The sequence below is a fragment of the Crocodylus porosus genome, unplaced genomic scaffold (genome assembly GCF_001723895.1).
Source record: "Crocodylus porosus isolate Cpor-Errol unplaced genomic scaffold, CroPor_comp1, whole genome shotgun sequence".
NCBI lineage: Eukaryota > Metazoa > Chordata > Crocodylia > Crocodylidae > Crocodylus > Crocodylus porosus.
In genome coordinates this window covers 75,980,804-75,998,934 of record NW_017728918.1, presented here as the reverse complement: position 1 = coordinate 75,998,934, position 18,131 = coordinate 75,980,804, and the positions used below count along the sequence as shown (strand labels likewise).

At 41.3% G+C, this 18,131-nt stretch overlaps 1 protein-coding gene across 1 annotated transcript in view; it reads right to left on the bottom strand.

Moving 5' to 3' along the window:
* Window positions 1–2,735: 2,735 nt before the first annotated feature.
* UFL1 (UFM1 specific ligase 1) overlaps window positions 2,736–18,131 on the bottom strand; it is a 48,341-nt gene continuing 32,945 nt past the window's right edge. The window contains exons 12-19 of the mRNA XM_019537773.1: window positions 16,788–16,910; window positions 14,884–15,004; window positions 13,404–13,567; window positions 11,145–11,275; window positions 10,893–10,973; window positions 8,918–9,003; window positions 5,738–5,918; window positions 2,736–4,957 (exon numbers count right to left, since the gene is read on the bottom strand). Of these exons, the coding sequence (XP_019393318.1) occupies window positions 4,745–4,957; window positions 5,738–5,918; window positions 8,918–9,003; window positions 10,893–10,973; window positions 11,145–11,275; window positions 13,404–13,567; window positions 14,884–15,004; window positions 16,788–16,910 (1,100 nt within the window). The 3' untranslated portion in view covers window positions 2,736–4,744. The remainder of the gene's footprint in view (window positions 4,958–5,737; window positions 5,919–8,917; window positions 9,004–10,892; window positions 10,974–11,144; window positions 11,276–13,403; window positions 13,568–14,883; window positions 15,005–16,787; window positions 16,911–18,131) is intronic.

Sequence of the window (18,131 nt, the reverse complement as noted above, 5' to 3'; positions counted from 1 at the left end):
AGGCTCAGGGGTGATCTGATGGCCACCTATAAGTTTATCAGGGGTGACCACCAGGATCTGGGGGAACGTTGTTCAACAGAGCACCCCAAGGGATGACAAGGTCGAATGGTCATAAACTACTGCAAGACCATTTCAGGCTGGACATAAGGAAGAATTTCTTAACTGTCTGAGCTGCCGAGGTCTGGAACAGCCTGCCATCGGAGGTGGTTCAAGCACCTACACTGAACACCTTCAAGAGAAAGTTGGATGCTTATCTTACTGGGATCCTATGACCCAAGCTGACTTCCTGCCCTTTGGGCAGGGGGCTGGACTCGATCTTCCAAGGTCCCTTCCAGCCCTAATGTCTATGAAATAATACCTACCTGCAACAGTACCCATGACATGCGACTGCTCACAGCTTGATCAAACACTTTAACACTGTTTAGCATTCCACGGATTTAGTACGGTTCAAATGTACCATGTAACTTCACCCTCAGTGTTGAAAGTAGGTTAAGCTAAAACAGGAACAAGATATTCATGCTCCAGAATACACATGTTCACACCTGGAGTTATTCCAGGACAACTATTTTCCTTCCTTGTAGGGGTGCACTGATAAGAGATTTTTGGGGCTGATACTGAGAGCCTATTTTTAAGGAGGCATATTGGCTGATACCAATCCAATTTCTGATATGCAGCCTGGCAGCTTGAAGAGAAGTGTCTAGCTGGTAAGTCCGTTGTGGTGGAAGGGGAGGGGGAAGGGAAGAGGAATGGGGGGGACAGATTAAAGCCCCTGCAGTTAGGGAGGGAGTGGGGTTGGGGTTGAGGCAGGGGTTGGTGCTGCCTGGCCAGGGCAGGGGACAGATTCACGGCTCATCCAGGGGTCACATGGGGGGATGGGAGGTGGCTCTCACCACTGCACAGACCCTGGGAGGGCAAAGGAGGACACATGCCCCAGTTTTGTGCGGGAGAGGGCGGCTTGCAGCTGCGGGCTGGTACCGGGCTCTTTCTCGTGGGGCTGGGCTGGCCTGTGCTTGTGCCAGCTATGGGGGCTTAGGGGGGCTGCAGCCACCTCATTTGCCATAGCCTCAACACCCCCTCCCAGTGCTGCCACCCATTCCGACCTGCTCTGAGCACAACCCGGCCCAGCCCCTGCCAGGAAGAGCCCAGAGCACCCCTAGCCCCAGTCCACAGTTGCAGTCTGCCCTGCCTAGATCTGGGGGGCACATGTGCCCCCGCCAGGGTGCACACAGTGGCAGGAGCTGCCCATGCCCCCTCCCCCCCACTCAGATGAGCCATGGCTCCATCCTGAACCCTGCCATGGCTGTGCAGTGCCTGCACCAGCCCCAGCCCCGCTCCCTCCCTTACTGTGGAGTCATTGATCTACCCTCATCCCCAAGTCTCTTCTCTCCCCGTTTCCCTTCCACCACAACAGATTTACCACCTGGACAAAGCTCTCCATGCTGCTTAGCTGTGCTATGTGTTGCGCTATGGCTGCACGCATGCATGGGGCATTTATTGGCTACATTATTGGCCACATCAGGCCAATTTCCGATACAGTCAACTTTCTTTATAACAGTGCCAATCCAATATTGGACCCATGTATTGGTGCACCTATACTTCCTTGATTCGCATTCTTTTTTTAAAGTGCAGACAATCCCCTCAAACATTTTGTGGAGACTGCGGTGCAAGTGGGGTAAGAGAAGAGATTGGGAACAGAACTGCTGCCTTGCAACCCTTTTCTATCATTTAAATAAAGCTACATTTAAAATTCATCTCTCTAGGAAAGTCTTAGAGAATTTATGGAGCAGCAACAAATCCAAACTCTATTCCCAGGTAACTTGATACAAGTGAAAATTTCCTAAGCAGCTGGGGAAAAGAAAGAAAGTATTAAAAATAAAGCTGCAGCTTTGCCTAGGGGAGCAGAGCTTTGTTAGCAAGTCTGCCAGGAATAAGTCTAGTTGCAGAAGCCAGATAGATACCGCTTCTAATCAGACTGCTGGAAAGGATGTAATTCTTAAAGGTCAAGAAAGTACTTTTTAGTTGAGATCAGGAATGGGGTTACATGTACTGCATCCCTTAGTAAATACTAAGAGCACTGACTATAGTAAGGTGTGGGGAGGGACTGACGCCTAGTATTTAAAGCTAAGTATGTTGAGATTGAATTGCAGCTTGTTTTTCATTTTCCTCGATGCACGAAGAGCATCTTAGCTTCTGTTGAGAACCTCTAATCTCTACAATATGTAGCCTAAAAATAAACTGCTTTCCCATCGGCAAGCCCATCATATGTAGAAAAAAAGAAACTGAGTAAAATAGTGAGCTTTGAATAGACCATCTCTTCCACCTCCACCCTAACATTTAGCTAAGAACACTAAAGACTGGTCTTGTGCACTTGAGACGTCTAGTGTTTATTATTTCTGGACCTAGACTACTAGTGAACAATTAATTCCCAAATGAAATTTCCTTCAAGTTATCATAGCTAGAGAACATCACTGGATCTGGATTGTTCCTTTCTTATTAATTTGAAAGGATGTCTCTTTTATCATTTCATTTTAAAGCCTGCAACATAACACATTCAATGCATTATGTAGGAAGGCTTGTAGTAAGTTCACAATTCTTCTGTATTAGGCAAAAATTATAGAGGTACTCAAAATGACCTGTAAAACAAATTGAATGAAATATTAGCAATTGTAATCTAAGCAACAAATATAAAGACCATAGATCACTATTTAAGTCGATAGCAGAAAATACATTTTAAATATTTCATTATTTAACTTTATTAAAATAATTGTAAATTTGCACACAGAATGTCAGATTAGATATTATTTACAAAAGCTATCAATGCCAAATAAAAGTGTTTACATTTAATATATGAAAATTAAAATTACTTTGAATGACAAATGTTTCTTATATGCAAACAATATTGCTTTACCAAAGTTAAAGAATTCAGAATATTTCCCCCTTTTGCTCCTTACTGTCCTTTTTCATCAAGAAACATGAAATAGGAGTATGCTTACCAGAATTAGGATGCTACTACCTTTGTCTCTGAGCTTGGAGAGAAGAGAATGAACCTCCTCTCTTTCATGACTGGTACAAGACCAATGCTTAGCAGTACTGCAGTTTAGTAATGCCATATAAATAGTTCTTTTTTTTTTTACATTTCATTTTGAAAACATACATAAATGGCTAAGACAAAAGGCAGTGTTTTGGTTGCAAGTTTGATGTGAAGTGGTTTTTCATTTGTCGGAACAACATTTTAGGGGACATTTTAATTTGACTACCCAATATAAACTCTACTAGAGATACAGGTTTTGCAAGTAACACTGGTTGTTTAATACCCCATAGACACTGAACAACAGACTGTAGTCAATGGGGTCTTGACAAGAATAGAAGAGTTATTTTCACTGGACAGGAATTCTCTCTTATCTTCTTATTCAGACTTGATTTTATGCAATATCTAGAATACTGAAAGCATACATAACTACATACTGCAATGGCTGCATAAGCTGATGCAAACAACATACCTAAAACTATACTTTTGAACCAGTTTCCTCTTTGAAACAAAGTAAAAATAAACACAAACAGCACAAAAACGTTATCATTAATCAGTATTTGCAGAATTCAAATTTGCATACTTTTACAGTTTATTTTCTCCTTCCCTCTATCCAAAGCAAGTTGTTAAAGTAAAACAAGGGGTGGAAATATAGTAAAATAACATCAAATACTTCTCAGAACAGGATAGCCCCAGACAAAAAAAAAACGTATGTAGCAAAGATTCAAACCAACATTTTAATTTCTTTTAGGAAATGTGCGCCAAGATGAACAAAATCCCACCTCCAAATCTTTTAAAATAAGAAGGTCTCCTTATGGGATATTGACCCTTTAAGGAACTGCTTTAAGAGTTATAAATGAGGTTAAGCCTGTCCACTAAATGAATGAGCAGGCTATGTTAGCCACTGCTGTCAGTGTCACCATCCTCAGGCCTACCCTCAATGCCAAATAAAGAATTACATATAATTTTTTACCTCATCAGTTTTCTAAGGATTCCTTAATAAAGGAATGATTCAAAAATAACAATAGTGTATGGAATTCATTAGGAATGAAACAATGGGTACAGATATAGGATTATTTCATTCCTAATTGGATTGGACTCATCCACTATTTTTCCTCTTTTGGGGAGCCAGGCCTGCAAACTTTGTTATTAACCCTCCCACTGCCCAGAATAAAGCCAAATATTCCTGAAAACATATCAAAAGATATAAAAAACGAGCCTTCATTTTTACACAGTGTTGTTTTAAAATTATGGTTTAGGCATACAAAAAATATTTGTGAATCCAGACAAACCTATGAATTGCTGTAATTACTATTCCATTAAGAAGAAGAAAGAAAGAGAGTCAGAAAAGCAGATGCTGAACCTATGGACAGACACAGAAGAATGTGCGATCAAAGAATAACCATGCCTGAAGCACCACATAAAAAGGTGCCATCTTAAAACTTCACCTTTGTAGCTACCATTGCTCTTGTGGTGTTATATAACACAACGAATGCTCTTGAGTATTGTTTCATTTTTAATTAATTTATTCAGTTAATCAAATCCATGACAAGCATCCACCTCTTGTGCTTTATACTGCATTCACTAGTACCATTAAAGTTTACCAAATCTAAGGCTACAATCCCATCTTCTACTACTACAACAAAATGAACATTATCCCTTCAAGAAAAAAAAAATATTCTGACTGTTTTGCGGACTGGGATGAATTTTAGATCTTTACTCCTCTGTTACAGAAGGTTTTCTGGGCCTGAGGACAAGATCTTTGATGGAGGCTGTCACTTCTTGGAGCTCTTTTCGAATATTTTCTGCAGCTTCTTCCTCCTCTAGATTATCCATTGGGTCATCATCTCCTTGCCCAATCTTTTTATTCTGGTTGATCAACTGTTTCACCACTAATCCTTGGTATTTCACTAGAAGAGAATGCTGATCCTGAAGAAAAGAATGAAATGGTTATGGTTATGAAAAAACAGTACAGCTGAATTAAAAATAAAACATGTTGCATAAAGAAATGGCCAATAGGAAACATTATTCCATGAAGACATTTTACAACCTAATATTCTTGTACAAGTATTTTGTGCATCACAAATAAAAGATACAGAATAATAAAAATGCATCTGCACTGCAAATACAGTGTGCTTTTCTACTGGAGGAAGAAATGCCATTCACGGACCAACTACTATTTCAGCAGATTAGGATGTTGATTTCGATAAATTCCGTGGTGCAACATTTCCTTAAAACTGACTTGGAAGAATTCTGGATGTATCCTTACTCCATTTGAGAGAGAGAAAGGTCAGAGAATGAAGCCCAACCCTTGCAATGTGAATCCAATTAAATTCCAGATGTCTGTAACATCTGGTGAACACTTACATTGCTTATTCAATGGAACCATTCTGTCAGTGGTTCAGAGAAAGGACAATGTTTTAACCACTGTCATCTAGACACTTCCTGCCTCTGAATCATCCTCATGGATCACCATAATTTACAGCTGTCACTTTGCTACAGAGTTAGTAACAGCAAACAGACAGATAAAAGTTTTATACTATATACAGACAGTAATAGTAACAAAAGCAAAATCAGTTAATCTCATCCACCAGAACTATTCAGTATAGGTCAGTCACAAACTTTTCATGTCTTCTAATAGAAAAAAGGTACCATGCTTTTATTAAAAAAGAAAAGACATTACTGGATGAAAATTCATTACTGGAATACCTCTGGGATCTTAGTACTTAGCAAAGCAATGATCTGTGGCACACATCTTCCTGGAGCATGAACCATGCAGTGGGTTGAAAACTGAAACAACAGGACTGATGTAAGATGCAGAACGAGAGCTGGGTCTTCTGTGACTTTTAGTTGTTCAATCAAAGCCTGTCTATGCTGGAATAGAACCTGCCTACAGAAACAAAATATGTACTGTAAAAATGTTCTTTATCAAGCTAAAAATCTAAAGATGTGCTTATAGAATAATATTCATTTTTCCTTCTTGGACTGATTCCTGACATTGGTGTAGGACATGGGTGTCAAATATATGGCCCACAGGTCAACAGAAATAACATGGTCTGCTGCAGAATCAGAGACCCTGTGAACCTGGTGGACATAATCATTGGCAGCAGAAGGGTGAGCAAGGGCTGTACTGCCTTGCTCTCCCTGTAATCATCTGTTTCATCACTGCTTGTTCTACCCCTGCCCCCTCCCCCATTCCCACTTCCAAAACTGCCCTGATCCCTACCATTGTCTCCACCAGAGCTGCTGCCCTTTGCTGGGTCCTACCTGTGAAGGAGCCCCACAGTCTAGGTCTAGCTTGGATCACAGGGTGGGCCTGATATCCCAGTTTAGGATTTTCAGCAGGGCTCAGTATTGGTATAACTGACAGCTTGTGAAAATCCCACCCCAAAATGTAAAAATAACCTCTCAGTGCATCAAGCGATATAAAGAAATTGATTCCAAAACCAAAAATACTGTTTCACTTTTACTTCCCTCCTATATTGCAGGTTAAAGATATATGCCTGGGTTGTATTCTGGCTACTGGCTATCTAAAATTTAGTAGCTGTTTGCCCAAAAATGTGCCCTGTCTCAGGAAAGCAATCCTGTACCACTTGGGATGGTCAGGGAGGGGGGGCAACACAGATCTCCCACTGTCTCTATGGGTAGCTGTATACACTTCTGTTATATTCTCTGACTCATGGAGAAATCATTTACATAACACAAGATGCATAAAGCATCACAAGAAGGGCTCAGAACCCAGGACTTTCCTCAGACTTAAACAAAACTGGTTCCTGAAAACTGCGTCTTAAGTCAAAACGTTGCAACATCAGAACCAATTTTCCCATAGGAAACAATGTTATAAATGGGGGATTTGTTCCTGAACCAAGGCCCAATACCCAATTTTCACCAAAAATAACCCAGAATTTTTTACTCAATCAATTATAGATGAATAATATAGCTACATTAATGTATTTATATGGTAAATAGCAATCGTATTGATTTGGAAGAACTTCTTTGAGGCGACTTTGCTGGACTTTTTGAAGGGCTCTTGGTTGGAGGCTTCTCAGGAGAGTTGGCTGCAAGTTTTTCTGGAGTCTTGTCTACTTTCTTAAAGAAAACGTCCAAGGAAGTTTGGACAGATAGTCTCCAGGGAGATGGGCAACGCCGCGAACTCGATCTGACACCACGCAAGCGAACAAGTGTTGTAAAATCAAAACTGACATCAGAAAGTTGAAACAGGGTGTCAATTCATAACCGCTGTAAGTGTGAAATGTTGTAACTTGAAACACTAAGTCAAGGACTGCCTGTAGTCACTTCAAAGGGCCACAGACTCAGACTCCTTCATGCTTACTGTGCACTCGTAATGCCTGCCACTCTAAGGGCTGAGTCAGGCAGCCAGCAGGTGCTTGATTGTAGTGGCCATTTTAAAACACAGGCCAGCTATATAACCACAGCAGTTTGCCACTGGCAGCCTCGGCTGAACTGCTGTATGAAACATCTGGCAAGTAAGAGCAGGAGGCTCTTGGTTCTTGGCATGACCTAAAACTGCACCCTGAAAGGAAAGGAAGGCCTGGTGGGACTGCCAGTGGCACAGCAGTCCCACTCAAAACCAGGACCACTCACCTCCCTGGTGAAAGGTGCATTAGGGCACCTCAATAATCCCTAGCCCCCACAACACTGTGGGTGTAAGGGGGTCAGGCATGGCTATGGCCACCTGAGCCCAGGGGGTGTAAGACCCCAGGTGGGGCCAGGCACATCTGCAGCCACCTGAGCCCCCACAGGGGATTAAGACCCCAGAGGCCCCAGGGAGGGGATAGATGTATATCCCCAGAGAGGGGGCGGTAGTGAGGGCCCTGATGAGGGTTGAGTTGGGCTGAGGGACAGCCTGAAGGGCAGCACATGGGCTTGAGGAACAAGTTGTTGGATATGAGAGCCCCAGTGAAGGGCTGCAGTGGAGTTAGTCCTCTGTGTGGTGAACTGGCTGGCCACTAACCAGGTGAGGGTTGCAGGAGAGGCCCAGCAGACTGCATGTCACCACCTGAGGCATGATCCAGATAAAGCCTCAAGGCCTTAGGCCGGGAGCATAGTGTCATTCTGGATGCCATCTGCAAGGCACAAGCCACCGTGTAGGGAAAGTTTGGAGCAGTGGATAGCGCCCCCTGGCATCAGAAGTTATGGGAACAGCAAAATCATGGCAAGCAAGACTGGGCAGACCTACCCACAGAGGTGGGCAGGCCAACTTGAGACTTGGCCCTGAGCATGTCCCATCACACTTACTTTCCTTCCGTTCAGTCTACTAGTTTCAACAGAACGGAGAATGCTCTTAGCAAATGTCTTCCCCGGAGCTGGGTGGTTAAGGTGCTTTCCCAGTAAATGGGAAATGTAAAGTCTGACTGACTAGGGGTGGGTCCAGATATCATTTCCTGGGCAGCTGTGTCCTAGCTGCATGCATGAATTCAGCTTCAAATACCCACTCAGCATCTAAGGAATCAAAGATGATGGAACTGGATCAAAGCCAAACAGAATTAGATGCTGTGGATGCCATTTAACTTGTTTCTGAACACATGCAGTAACCCAAATCAAGTTGCCTAGGGACCTGTTCAGGCTAAACTGAAGGCACGTAATAAATCTAAGCCTCTTAGTTAGTTCTGTGACTGATAGGATACATTAGTGACTTAGGACTCAGAAAGCCATGTAGTACTACTTCACTGTCGTAGAGGCAGGTAGGATATGGATCAAAGTGGTGGGCAATGAACGCCTGATCTTTCCTTAAAAAGAAGGGTTATAAATCACAACATGCATCTATTTTTACTGAGGTTACCAAGCTAATTATTTTAAATTTGTACAGAAAGAAAGTGCCAACTTTCCCATACTGAACAATTTGATGAAAACAACTTTAAATGTTACCTTTCTTTCTTTTTGTCCCCCCTTTTCACCATAATATCACAAGCAACTGCTGCAGAGTCAAGGCACAAAAGGAAATCTTCTACACTCTATAAAAGTACAAAAATTATATCCAGATATAGTGGGTTAAAAAACCGCAGTTAATAACTATACAATTTTATTTTAATAACCAGTGGCATTCAGGTCCTAAAAGATAAAGTAAGAATAAGCAATGGTGACAAGGGAAAAGTAGTATTCCGTTCATAATTAAACTGTGTTAAACCTTTAATAGCTCATATATTTAAACCTTAAAGGGAACATATCTACATGTGAATGTCTAAACTTTTTGTGCATTTGCCTAATGTGCATTAAGGTGATTTATAGGTGCGTGTCTACACCTGCACACACTAAGGCATGTTAATGCAGTGTGCAGATCGACTTGGGACAAAAGTTAGTCCCAAGTCAGTCAATATACACAGCACTACACAATCTACATGTGCATAAGCATTTTAGCTATTCATGCCTAAATTTGACACCTGGCTTTGCAAGTATCAAATTTAGGTACAAATAGTCTAAAACTGCCATTGGCTAATGTGCCTTAAGTCAGCAAATGTAGACGTGCCCAAAGAGTAACAATTTTAACCTGAATGCAATCTGTAATTAATATTACTGACGTGGCAAGAAGGGAGATCTTATTATCTACTTTTACTAAGGAAAATATGATTATAAGCCTTTTTGGAAATAAAGCAATAATAATTTTTTCATTTTGTTTTGCAGCTGCTGTAGTCAACTTTTCCCCCACATTATGCTTGTTGCTAGCTAAACATGTAAATAAGTTTGATTCCTGCATGTAGAGGATGCAGGAATCAAAGGCCAGACTCTATTTTGCCTTAAAGGTACCTAAGTGCAATCCTATTCCACCCTTCTTGTATCCCTGTGCCTACTTTTGTAACAACAGCATGGAGCAAGAGGAGCACTTAGGGCCCTGTTAAACATTACACTGCATCCCGCTCAAATGTTGACTGGTGTTAGTGCTAGCTTCAGTTTCAAAGCAGTCACATGTTCAGACTAGCAAGGGCCTGGAGAACTGAAAGGTAAGAAATCAAACTACCTCCTCCTCACCCCTGTGCAATTCCAGGCTTCTTCCCTGCCCCCCAGGGCTTCTTCCCTGCCACCCCACTTACTTGTGGCTGCCCCACTGTTCCATGGGAGCAGGCAGGGAAGCATTAACAACTGGTGCCTCCTAAGACTGTGGAGGGACCATGGTGGTGAGAGGGGATGGCCCACCACTGCTGTTGGCAGTGGGGGGAAGAGTGGCAGCCAATCTTGGGGTGGGGAGGGCATGTGCCCCCCATACTCCTCCTATGCATCACCTATACAGAGAAGGGTTAACTGGTCAGCCTGGCTACTGCCACCACAGCTTCTGGGCTGCTACTCTTATCCGGGAGGGAAGGTGGGAGAGAAGGGAGCGGGGATTTGGGGTACTGAGCAGGGTGTTTACACTAAGATGTAGCCTAGAGCAGTTACACCTTAGTGTAATAAGCTGGGTAACACAAATGAGCTAATCCTGCCCTGGTGTGACATAACTCTGAATGACATAACAAGCGCATAAACACAGTTTCCAGGTGTTAAGACCTCCAGCAGCCACGCAAAATTACTTTGTAGCAAGGCCCTGAGGCATTAAGCAAGTGGAACAGGATCTGGCCCAGCTGTTTAATTGAAGGTTAAGAAACGGCATTTTAAATCTCTTCTAAATGTAAGAGATACACTGGATCCAATGTGTAAACAGAGCTAGGCAAGTAACAACTTCTACTGTGAACTTACTCCTTAGTCTTTGAATGTTGAGGGTATGAAGATTTACTTATTTTTATTGATTTAAAAGAATCTGGCTTGTAAATTTTTGCATACAATCTTCATAACAGCAGCAGTTACCTATCATATTCCTCAGCCTGGCTGAGTGTTGGCAGAAATATATATATATATATTTGGAACAACTTACCTTGCCATTCAAAGAAGCATGTAGTTTTGTTAAAGCACCTTTGGATTCTTCAGGTAATTTACCTATAATTTTTTTCCTGACCTATTGTGGTGGGAAAAAATATTATTTTTAAGACAAACTTTTAAGCATACATTATTCAGTACTTAATAACTGAAATAACCTTTCACAAATAATGGTGATAAGGCTACTATTCATCCATAGATTTATTAAGGGAAAACTGCCATGATAGGAAAGAAAATGGTATATACATACTTCACTTGTAATGGCAGTGTGATCATCTGTTGCCATCATTAATTCAGCTGCTAGAAAGTTGAAAATAAGATTTGTAATGTCTGTACAAACAGTCTTCAGCAGGTGTTTGGCAAGGTTAGTTTGAGTCTCATCTGTAAAATACAATTTTTGTAATTAAAAGCAGAGTTGGAATAACTCATTGCATTGTCCAAGCCACCTACATCAGTGGTTTACCAACGGTGGACCACTGGCAGTCTAGAGACTGCTATCTGAACACATGATATAATCTTTCCTGTTTCCAAAATGTGTCTAACATGTTCAGAGCAAACAGAAGCCTGAAGTTATGTAAGGCAGCTGAGAGGATAGCTGCTCTTCTAAAGGAACAACTATATAAGGAGGGAAGCTTGTGAACCTAACTTAGTGAACGAAAGAGCTATGAGCCCCCAAGACTGAGAAATATCTAGAAGAGGAGAAACTGGCCAGGGGTGGTTGGAGGAGGTGAGACGGGAAGCTTGCACTTGGCACCTCCCTTTCATTCCTGGTTTGCTTAAAGTTTGAAACCAACTGTCTGACAGGGGCAGCAGCATTTCTAGTCAGGCAGGACTGAAGGAGCCAACTGACATCATGGGTCACTATAATCTATCTGATCCCTTCTAAACTCTTCATTTCACAGATGTTAATGACAGTCTCTTCTTTTTGGGAGACGGGGGGGAGGGGGGGACTTGATATTCCACCAATCAACCTAGTTTTTGTTCTGCATCTCTGCTGTCTATTAGCTGCTCCAGATAATGAAGGTCCTATTTCAGTCCTGCAGATGATTTAACTCATTCCAATGAAGTTACATTATTTTTGCTTCAATCGTAAACTGAATAATACAGCTCTAGGCCCCTAGCACGTTAGTTAAGCTTCTTGTTTTTTAACTGAAAAAAAGTATTGTTTCAGATGTGATGATGCACCTCACCATCTCTGAAATGTTCTAGATTTGCCCATGGAACTGGCAGCCTACATACAGAACCAAATAGCAGAAAGGCAGGTTCAGATAGAAAGAAAACAGCAGCAAAGAAACACGTTCACAGGACAGATAGGAATGGAAGCTAGGGGGAAATATAATGAACAGCTAGAGAGGACAGTATAATTAACATTTTCTGAAGGCAGGCCACTAGCTATTTTAGAGCGTACACAATACTTAAAACACTTGTCTAATCCTGTATTTCTACATGTAAGAAATAGCATTAGTTACCATAATGACGGTAAGTGATTATGAATGTGAGGAAGGATCATCCCAATTAACATGTACTGTAAAATATGATGGGTTTGAGAAGTCTTGTTTAACTGTGCATTTTCTAGTGATTTGTCTATCCTTCTTTTAAGTCAATGTATAAGTAGCTGGGAACACAAGCCCTAGTAAGGGCTTGCGCTAGTAAGGGCTGCACCAGTAGGGGCCAAGGGTCCCCATGGCCATGCACGTGCACTGCACAGCCCTATGGTCCCTGCTCTTTGCTGCACCATGCACTTGGGTACACTGCTTCACCCTAAGATCCCTGGGCAGCCAGCTCCCCTGCTACACTGTACCTCTCAGGTGCCCCAGACCATGGGTTCCCCCAGCCAGAGGCACAGCCGTCTACTTCTATAGCTAGGGCAGGCATGTGATGGCAAGAGCAGTGTCAGCTGCTGTACTACTGATTGCAGCAGCATGATCAGCCACTTTTACAAGCTGTGGCTATTTTTGCACTCCTCCACAAAAGATGGTACCAGTTGCTTCCCCCACCCAAATTACACTACGGCCTTCCAGCACTGAGGGATAGGGTAGAAGAGGAAGAGGAAGCCTGGAGACCTCAGATTCTTCTGCAGTCGAATAGGAACCTGGGGGGACTGCGGTTTAATCCCTCATGTACTACATGGTGCTTATGGGCCACCAGCTGGACAACCATTTTTAAGCAATTTACTGATGAGCATCCAGTGCTTTGCTTGGAAAACTACTCCATAACTTAACAAATTTCATAATCTGGATGTTTTCCCATGATATTAATCATGATCTCCTTTTTTTCAGTTTCATCCTAATTTTCCTATTCAGAGCGCTCACACCCATGAAGTAGCATTAGTACTTCTCCCTCCTTGACACGTGCACTCTTAAACATCATTACATCTAATAGACTCTGCTTTGCAAAACTTTTTTCCTTAACAATCTGTCATATCTCCACATTCATTCCAGTATTGACTTGTCTGTTACTTAAGGGTTCATCATTTTTTGATATTTTTAAAAGAAAAAGTTTGCTCTACCTGTAAAATGCTTTGCACCCTTTTCAAATAATCTGATATTATTGTACAAGTTTGAGACCTCTTCCTGCAAGTCCTTGATGGTCCGTTTCCTGCTAGCTCCAGATGAAGAAGTTGAAGATAAGAAAACATCACGTACCACTTCTTTATAGCTCTTTGTTAGGGGCCTCAGAATAGAAAAAAAAGATGATACATATTAAATAGAGCTTAAAAGATTAAACAGAAGTAGCAATAATCAAGTACATTAAAAAAAAAACATACTCCAGCTGCATCCAAGGAGCCTGACCAACACTTGCTGAGTTGCTTTGGCACCCACTGGCCAGGCAGCAGCTCTAAGCAACTTGGTATGGGCCAGCCAGGCACCCACACACTGTGGAGAGGGGCTGGACAGGCACGGAAGGACCCTGCATGGGCGAGCCAGGAATCCTGCATGCTGCCTGGCTGCAGTGACAAGGGACCCAGCACTCAGCAAATAAACTAATGCATGTTGAGGCTCTAAGGAGAAGTAGGGAGGGATCTAGTGCACAGTAGCACTCACCAGGTTCTGGACAGATCTTAATAGAAATTGAGTTAAGTGTAAATTGAATTCAAAGTAATGTTGAATTTATGATTTACTGTTATTGTTATAGTTTTTTGTCAGTATTATGAAAACAATACCAAATTAAAATTTTGCCTTATGTGGAATCTAGTTATCGGGGGGGGGGGGGTTGTTTTGAATTCAAGGCTGTCCCAGAACCGAGTGGATACATCTTTACTTTTAAACATGACTTTACTTCTTCAGTTTTACAAGGCTTGTTCCTAAATCCAAACAAGATGTACACTGAAGTAGTGTCCCAGTAATGGTGTCCTAAATAGTTTCAAAGGGTTGATGAACGGATATCAGATCAGGGACTGGCATGAGAAAGTTACAACAGGTTTCAAGTGGTGCAAACATTTCACAACAAAGAAAACAGTTGCTGACAGATGATGCAATACAATTAACTGCCAGGAATACACAGCATTTTTCACACCATTTTTGTCAGCACATTTTTCTGTGGAGAGACACAACCTTATATAGAAGAAGTCAGAGTTAGGATTATGACTTTTGACAGGAAAATCTTTTGGCTGCTTACAGACATGAAAACAAACAAACAAAAAATCAGCACTTTATATTCAGCTCGGCACGCCTCCACACCAAGTGCAGTGCATGGCCAGAAGAGGCATCACGTTAGTTTGACTTGGCTCACTGAACATCTGTATACATCGGGCACTTCAGCAGGGCTTTTTGAAGACTGGATCAGCTCTTAGATACAAGCACCAGAAATCCCCACTGAAGCATCAGATCTATACAGATGCTGGGGAGCTTGGTCAAACTAACACACTTCCTTTTCTGGTAAAGCATTTTTTTTCATGTCTGTTAGCACCCTTTTTTCTTGGCAGCCAAGCAAACCAGAAGATTCATTTAAAATGAGTGATGAAATATCTAATGAATGAGTATACTTACCTTATTAAATGTTCAGCAAGTTCTATAATAAGTTCTTCGGGACAGTCTTGTATATGGTTCCTTAAAACATCCTGAATCTCTTCCTGTGACATGAAAAGCATCTCCAGATGCTTATTCCTACCTGTAATGGCCATAAGAAATGCTTTAATAAAAGAACAAATAGCTTAATTTAGTTGAAGCTGTCCTGTGGCACAGGACATGTGGACATCTCGTAGTTCTAACCCCAAATGAAAACATCAAAAAATGACTCTTGCCATGGTGATATGGAAAAATAAATTGGCGATATTTCTCTTCACATGATCTGAAAACTGCTACTGTACAGCTCATAAATTATCTAAACAACAAACATCAGCTTTACATTTTTCTCCCATCTGTCACTTGGTGCAGTCCCTCTTGAATCTGGTACAGAACACTAACTTGGAAACAATCAACTGCATTTACACACCTTTCCCAGAGAGAGAGAGAGACTGAATTGTATACAGCCAGTTTTGTTAATGGAAACCATAATGTATTTTGTACAGTTCACTAAATTACACCACTCATTTTGTGTTATCCTGAAGTAAAGGATAAAGCCAGAGTATCATGAATGTGTTATCCTGAAGTAAAGGATAAAGCCAGAGTATCATGAATTTCAGTTTAGAATGTAACATAAGGGAGGTGATGAGGGTTATAGTAGTTTAATCACACAGATGTGCACAAATACATCTGGCTGGGTTTCTATTTTATTTATAAACTAACAGTTGTTTCAGACACTACAGAAGGATGCTTTTAGGATGGATTAAATTAATAACAGGACTGTGTCTTGGGAACAAGAGCAGGAAAGAAAATCTGTGCATTAAGCAGAACATAAAGAGACACAGACCTGTCTGTAAATGGGAGATCAACTGGGAAAGTTGATCATTAAAATACAAAACTATGTAAACAAAAATAGGCAAAGTACTCTGTAATGCCCTGAAAGGGATAATATGGTTAAAATGACTTTACACTAGGTTTTCAATTAAGTCTGGTTGATTAACAGAAGCCATGCCCAGCAAATAAGTGATTTAGTGATGAAGTCTGTCAAACCGCACTTTCCAAATGCAATTCAACTCAATACGTGTTGCAACATATCAATACTACCAGTGAAGGATTATACTGTGCTTAAAAATTTGACAGCATTTCACCTAGTAGATGAGTAGTCTGAAGAATAATCTCATTTTATGCAGGCTTCACAAATCTATTGAAAGAGCTTTTACTTATTGTTGGGCATTGAACAGAGCCTTTCAAGTTACCAGGCTGAACCACACAGCTTCTGGTAGCTATTTTAATTCACAGCCCCATATATGACAGTTATCATTAAAAAGCTAGGATTTACAAGCAAATTTCTTTCTCATTTAGCAAAGGAAGTAACTGTCGCTATTGTACTCGGTTTTCAGTTGCACCCACTGTAGGTCACCGAATCAGTATTCTCATGTATGACTCTTTTTCTGGAGGGAAAACAATCAAAGAATTATTACCAGTTATTACTAGGGGCAGATAATTTAAGCCAGTTAAATTTTGGAACCAGATGAAAATTGCTACATTTATCTAACTTATTTAGCAGATATTGAAAAGAACAAGCACAATATCCATCCTGAAATTAGAGATACTTATTTTGTATATCAACTTGATTGTAGCAAAAACTGATCTAACTCCTTCTACTTCGAATTTTTACAATAGCTTATAACGTTTGCTTCATGTTACAATACTTATTTGACTTAAATTGAGAATTTTTTATTTATATAATTTAACCTGAGCAACATGCTAGTACTGCTTGACATTTTGCCTGATTTTCAAAGAGCCGATGAGAAGAAATACAGAAAGACATGCAAAAGCAGGAGGTACACATGCCAGGAAGAATAGATAACTATTCAAACATTACAAACTTGTGCTACTTGCTTGTGATTCCTCATCACTGTCAGCATCTTTTCTTCCTTTCTTTTTAGTCTTCTTAATCTTGATCTCTCTGGCATTTCCACCACCACCTCCTCTTACGCTTCCACTGCCCTCTAGTGGAAAATTATTTGTTTGGTACACAGTGAAGGATTATCATTCAAAAAAGATGTGCTCACAGGCGAGGTAATGAATCTGAACTATGTATTAAAGTCAATAGCAAAATAATATTACCATCTCTCTAAAAACCTGCAATACATTTTCTAGATTTATGACTGCTTGGTTTTAAACACAGCTCAGTTTTTATACGGTTCATTTTATTTCATTAGTGACATGGCAATTTAAAATTAAGCTTTGAACTACAAGGGTTTTTTTTTCCTGTTTTATTATTAGACAGACACAGTAGTTAAACAGCATTAATAAAAACAACCTTTCCCAGTACAGAAAAAAACCAGATATCTTTGCCCAATATAAAAGCAGGTATCCTGTTGACTGAAAATAAGTTTTTATTAATGCAGTTCAGAGATGCTGAACAGCTAGGGTGACCTTATGTCCCATTTTAACTGGGACAGTCCCAGATTTCAGAGGCTGGTCCCAGCTGGCTGTTGGGATTAAAATGGGTATCCTGGAAACACAAGGGTGCAGGGTGCAGTCTGGCTGGGAGTCAGTAGTACAGAGTGTCTTACAAGCAGGAAAACAGGCACCATTGCCTGCGTGGCATAAGACCCACCAACTTGTGAAAGCGTGGGGGGTGGAGGTGGAAGCAGTGATCTGAATGATGTTCCAGATTTCCAGGTTTTCCATATGATCAGCCTATGAATAACTGAGCAGCTCAAGAAGATTATTTTGGCTATAATTTCATGTGACTTTGATTCTAGATTTCATAGAAATCAGGGCTGGAAAGGACCTCGGAAGATCATCGAGTCCAGCCTCCATCTATTCCTATTTCGTATGACATGGAAATAATCCTGTATTGTAAGCATTTATTCAAACTATTCTTGTAAGTGTGCACTCAGCGAGTTTAAATCTGTTAATTCCTGCTTGGTAGAGGTGGAGTGACACACTGGTCCGATATCGGATCAGCACAGATATAAAGGAAATTGGCTGCATTGGAAATTGGCCTGATGTGGCCGATAAATGCCTGTGTGCGTGCACAGCACAGCACGGAGGCAGGGAGGAGCACAGACAGGTAGCTTGGAGAGCCATGTGCAGCTGGTAAGTGTGTTGTGGTGGAAAGGGAGGGGGGAGGGAAGGGGCATGGGGGTGCATATCAAGGCCTTCGCAGTGAGGGAGGATGTGGGGCAGGGGCTGGGGCAGATGCTGCCCCGTTGGGGCAC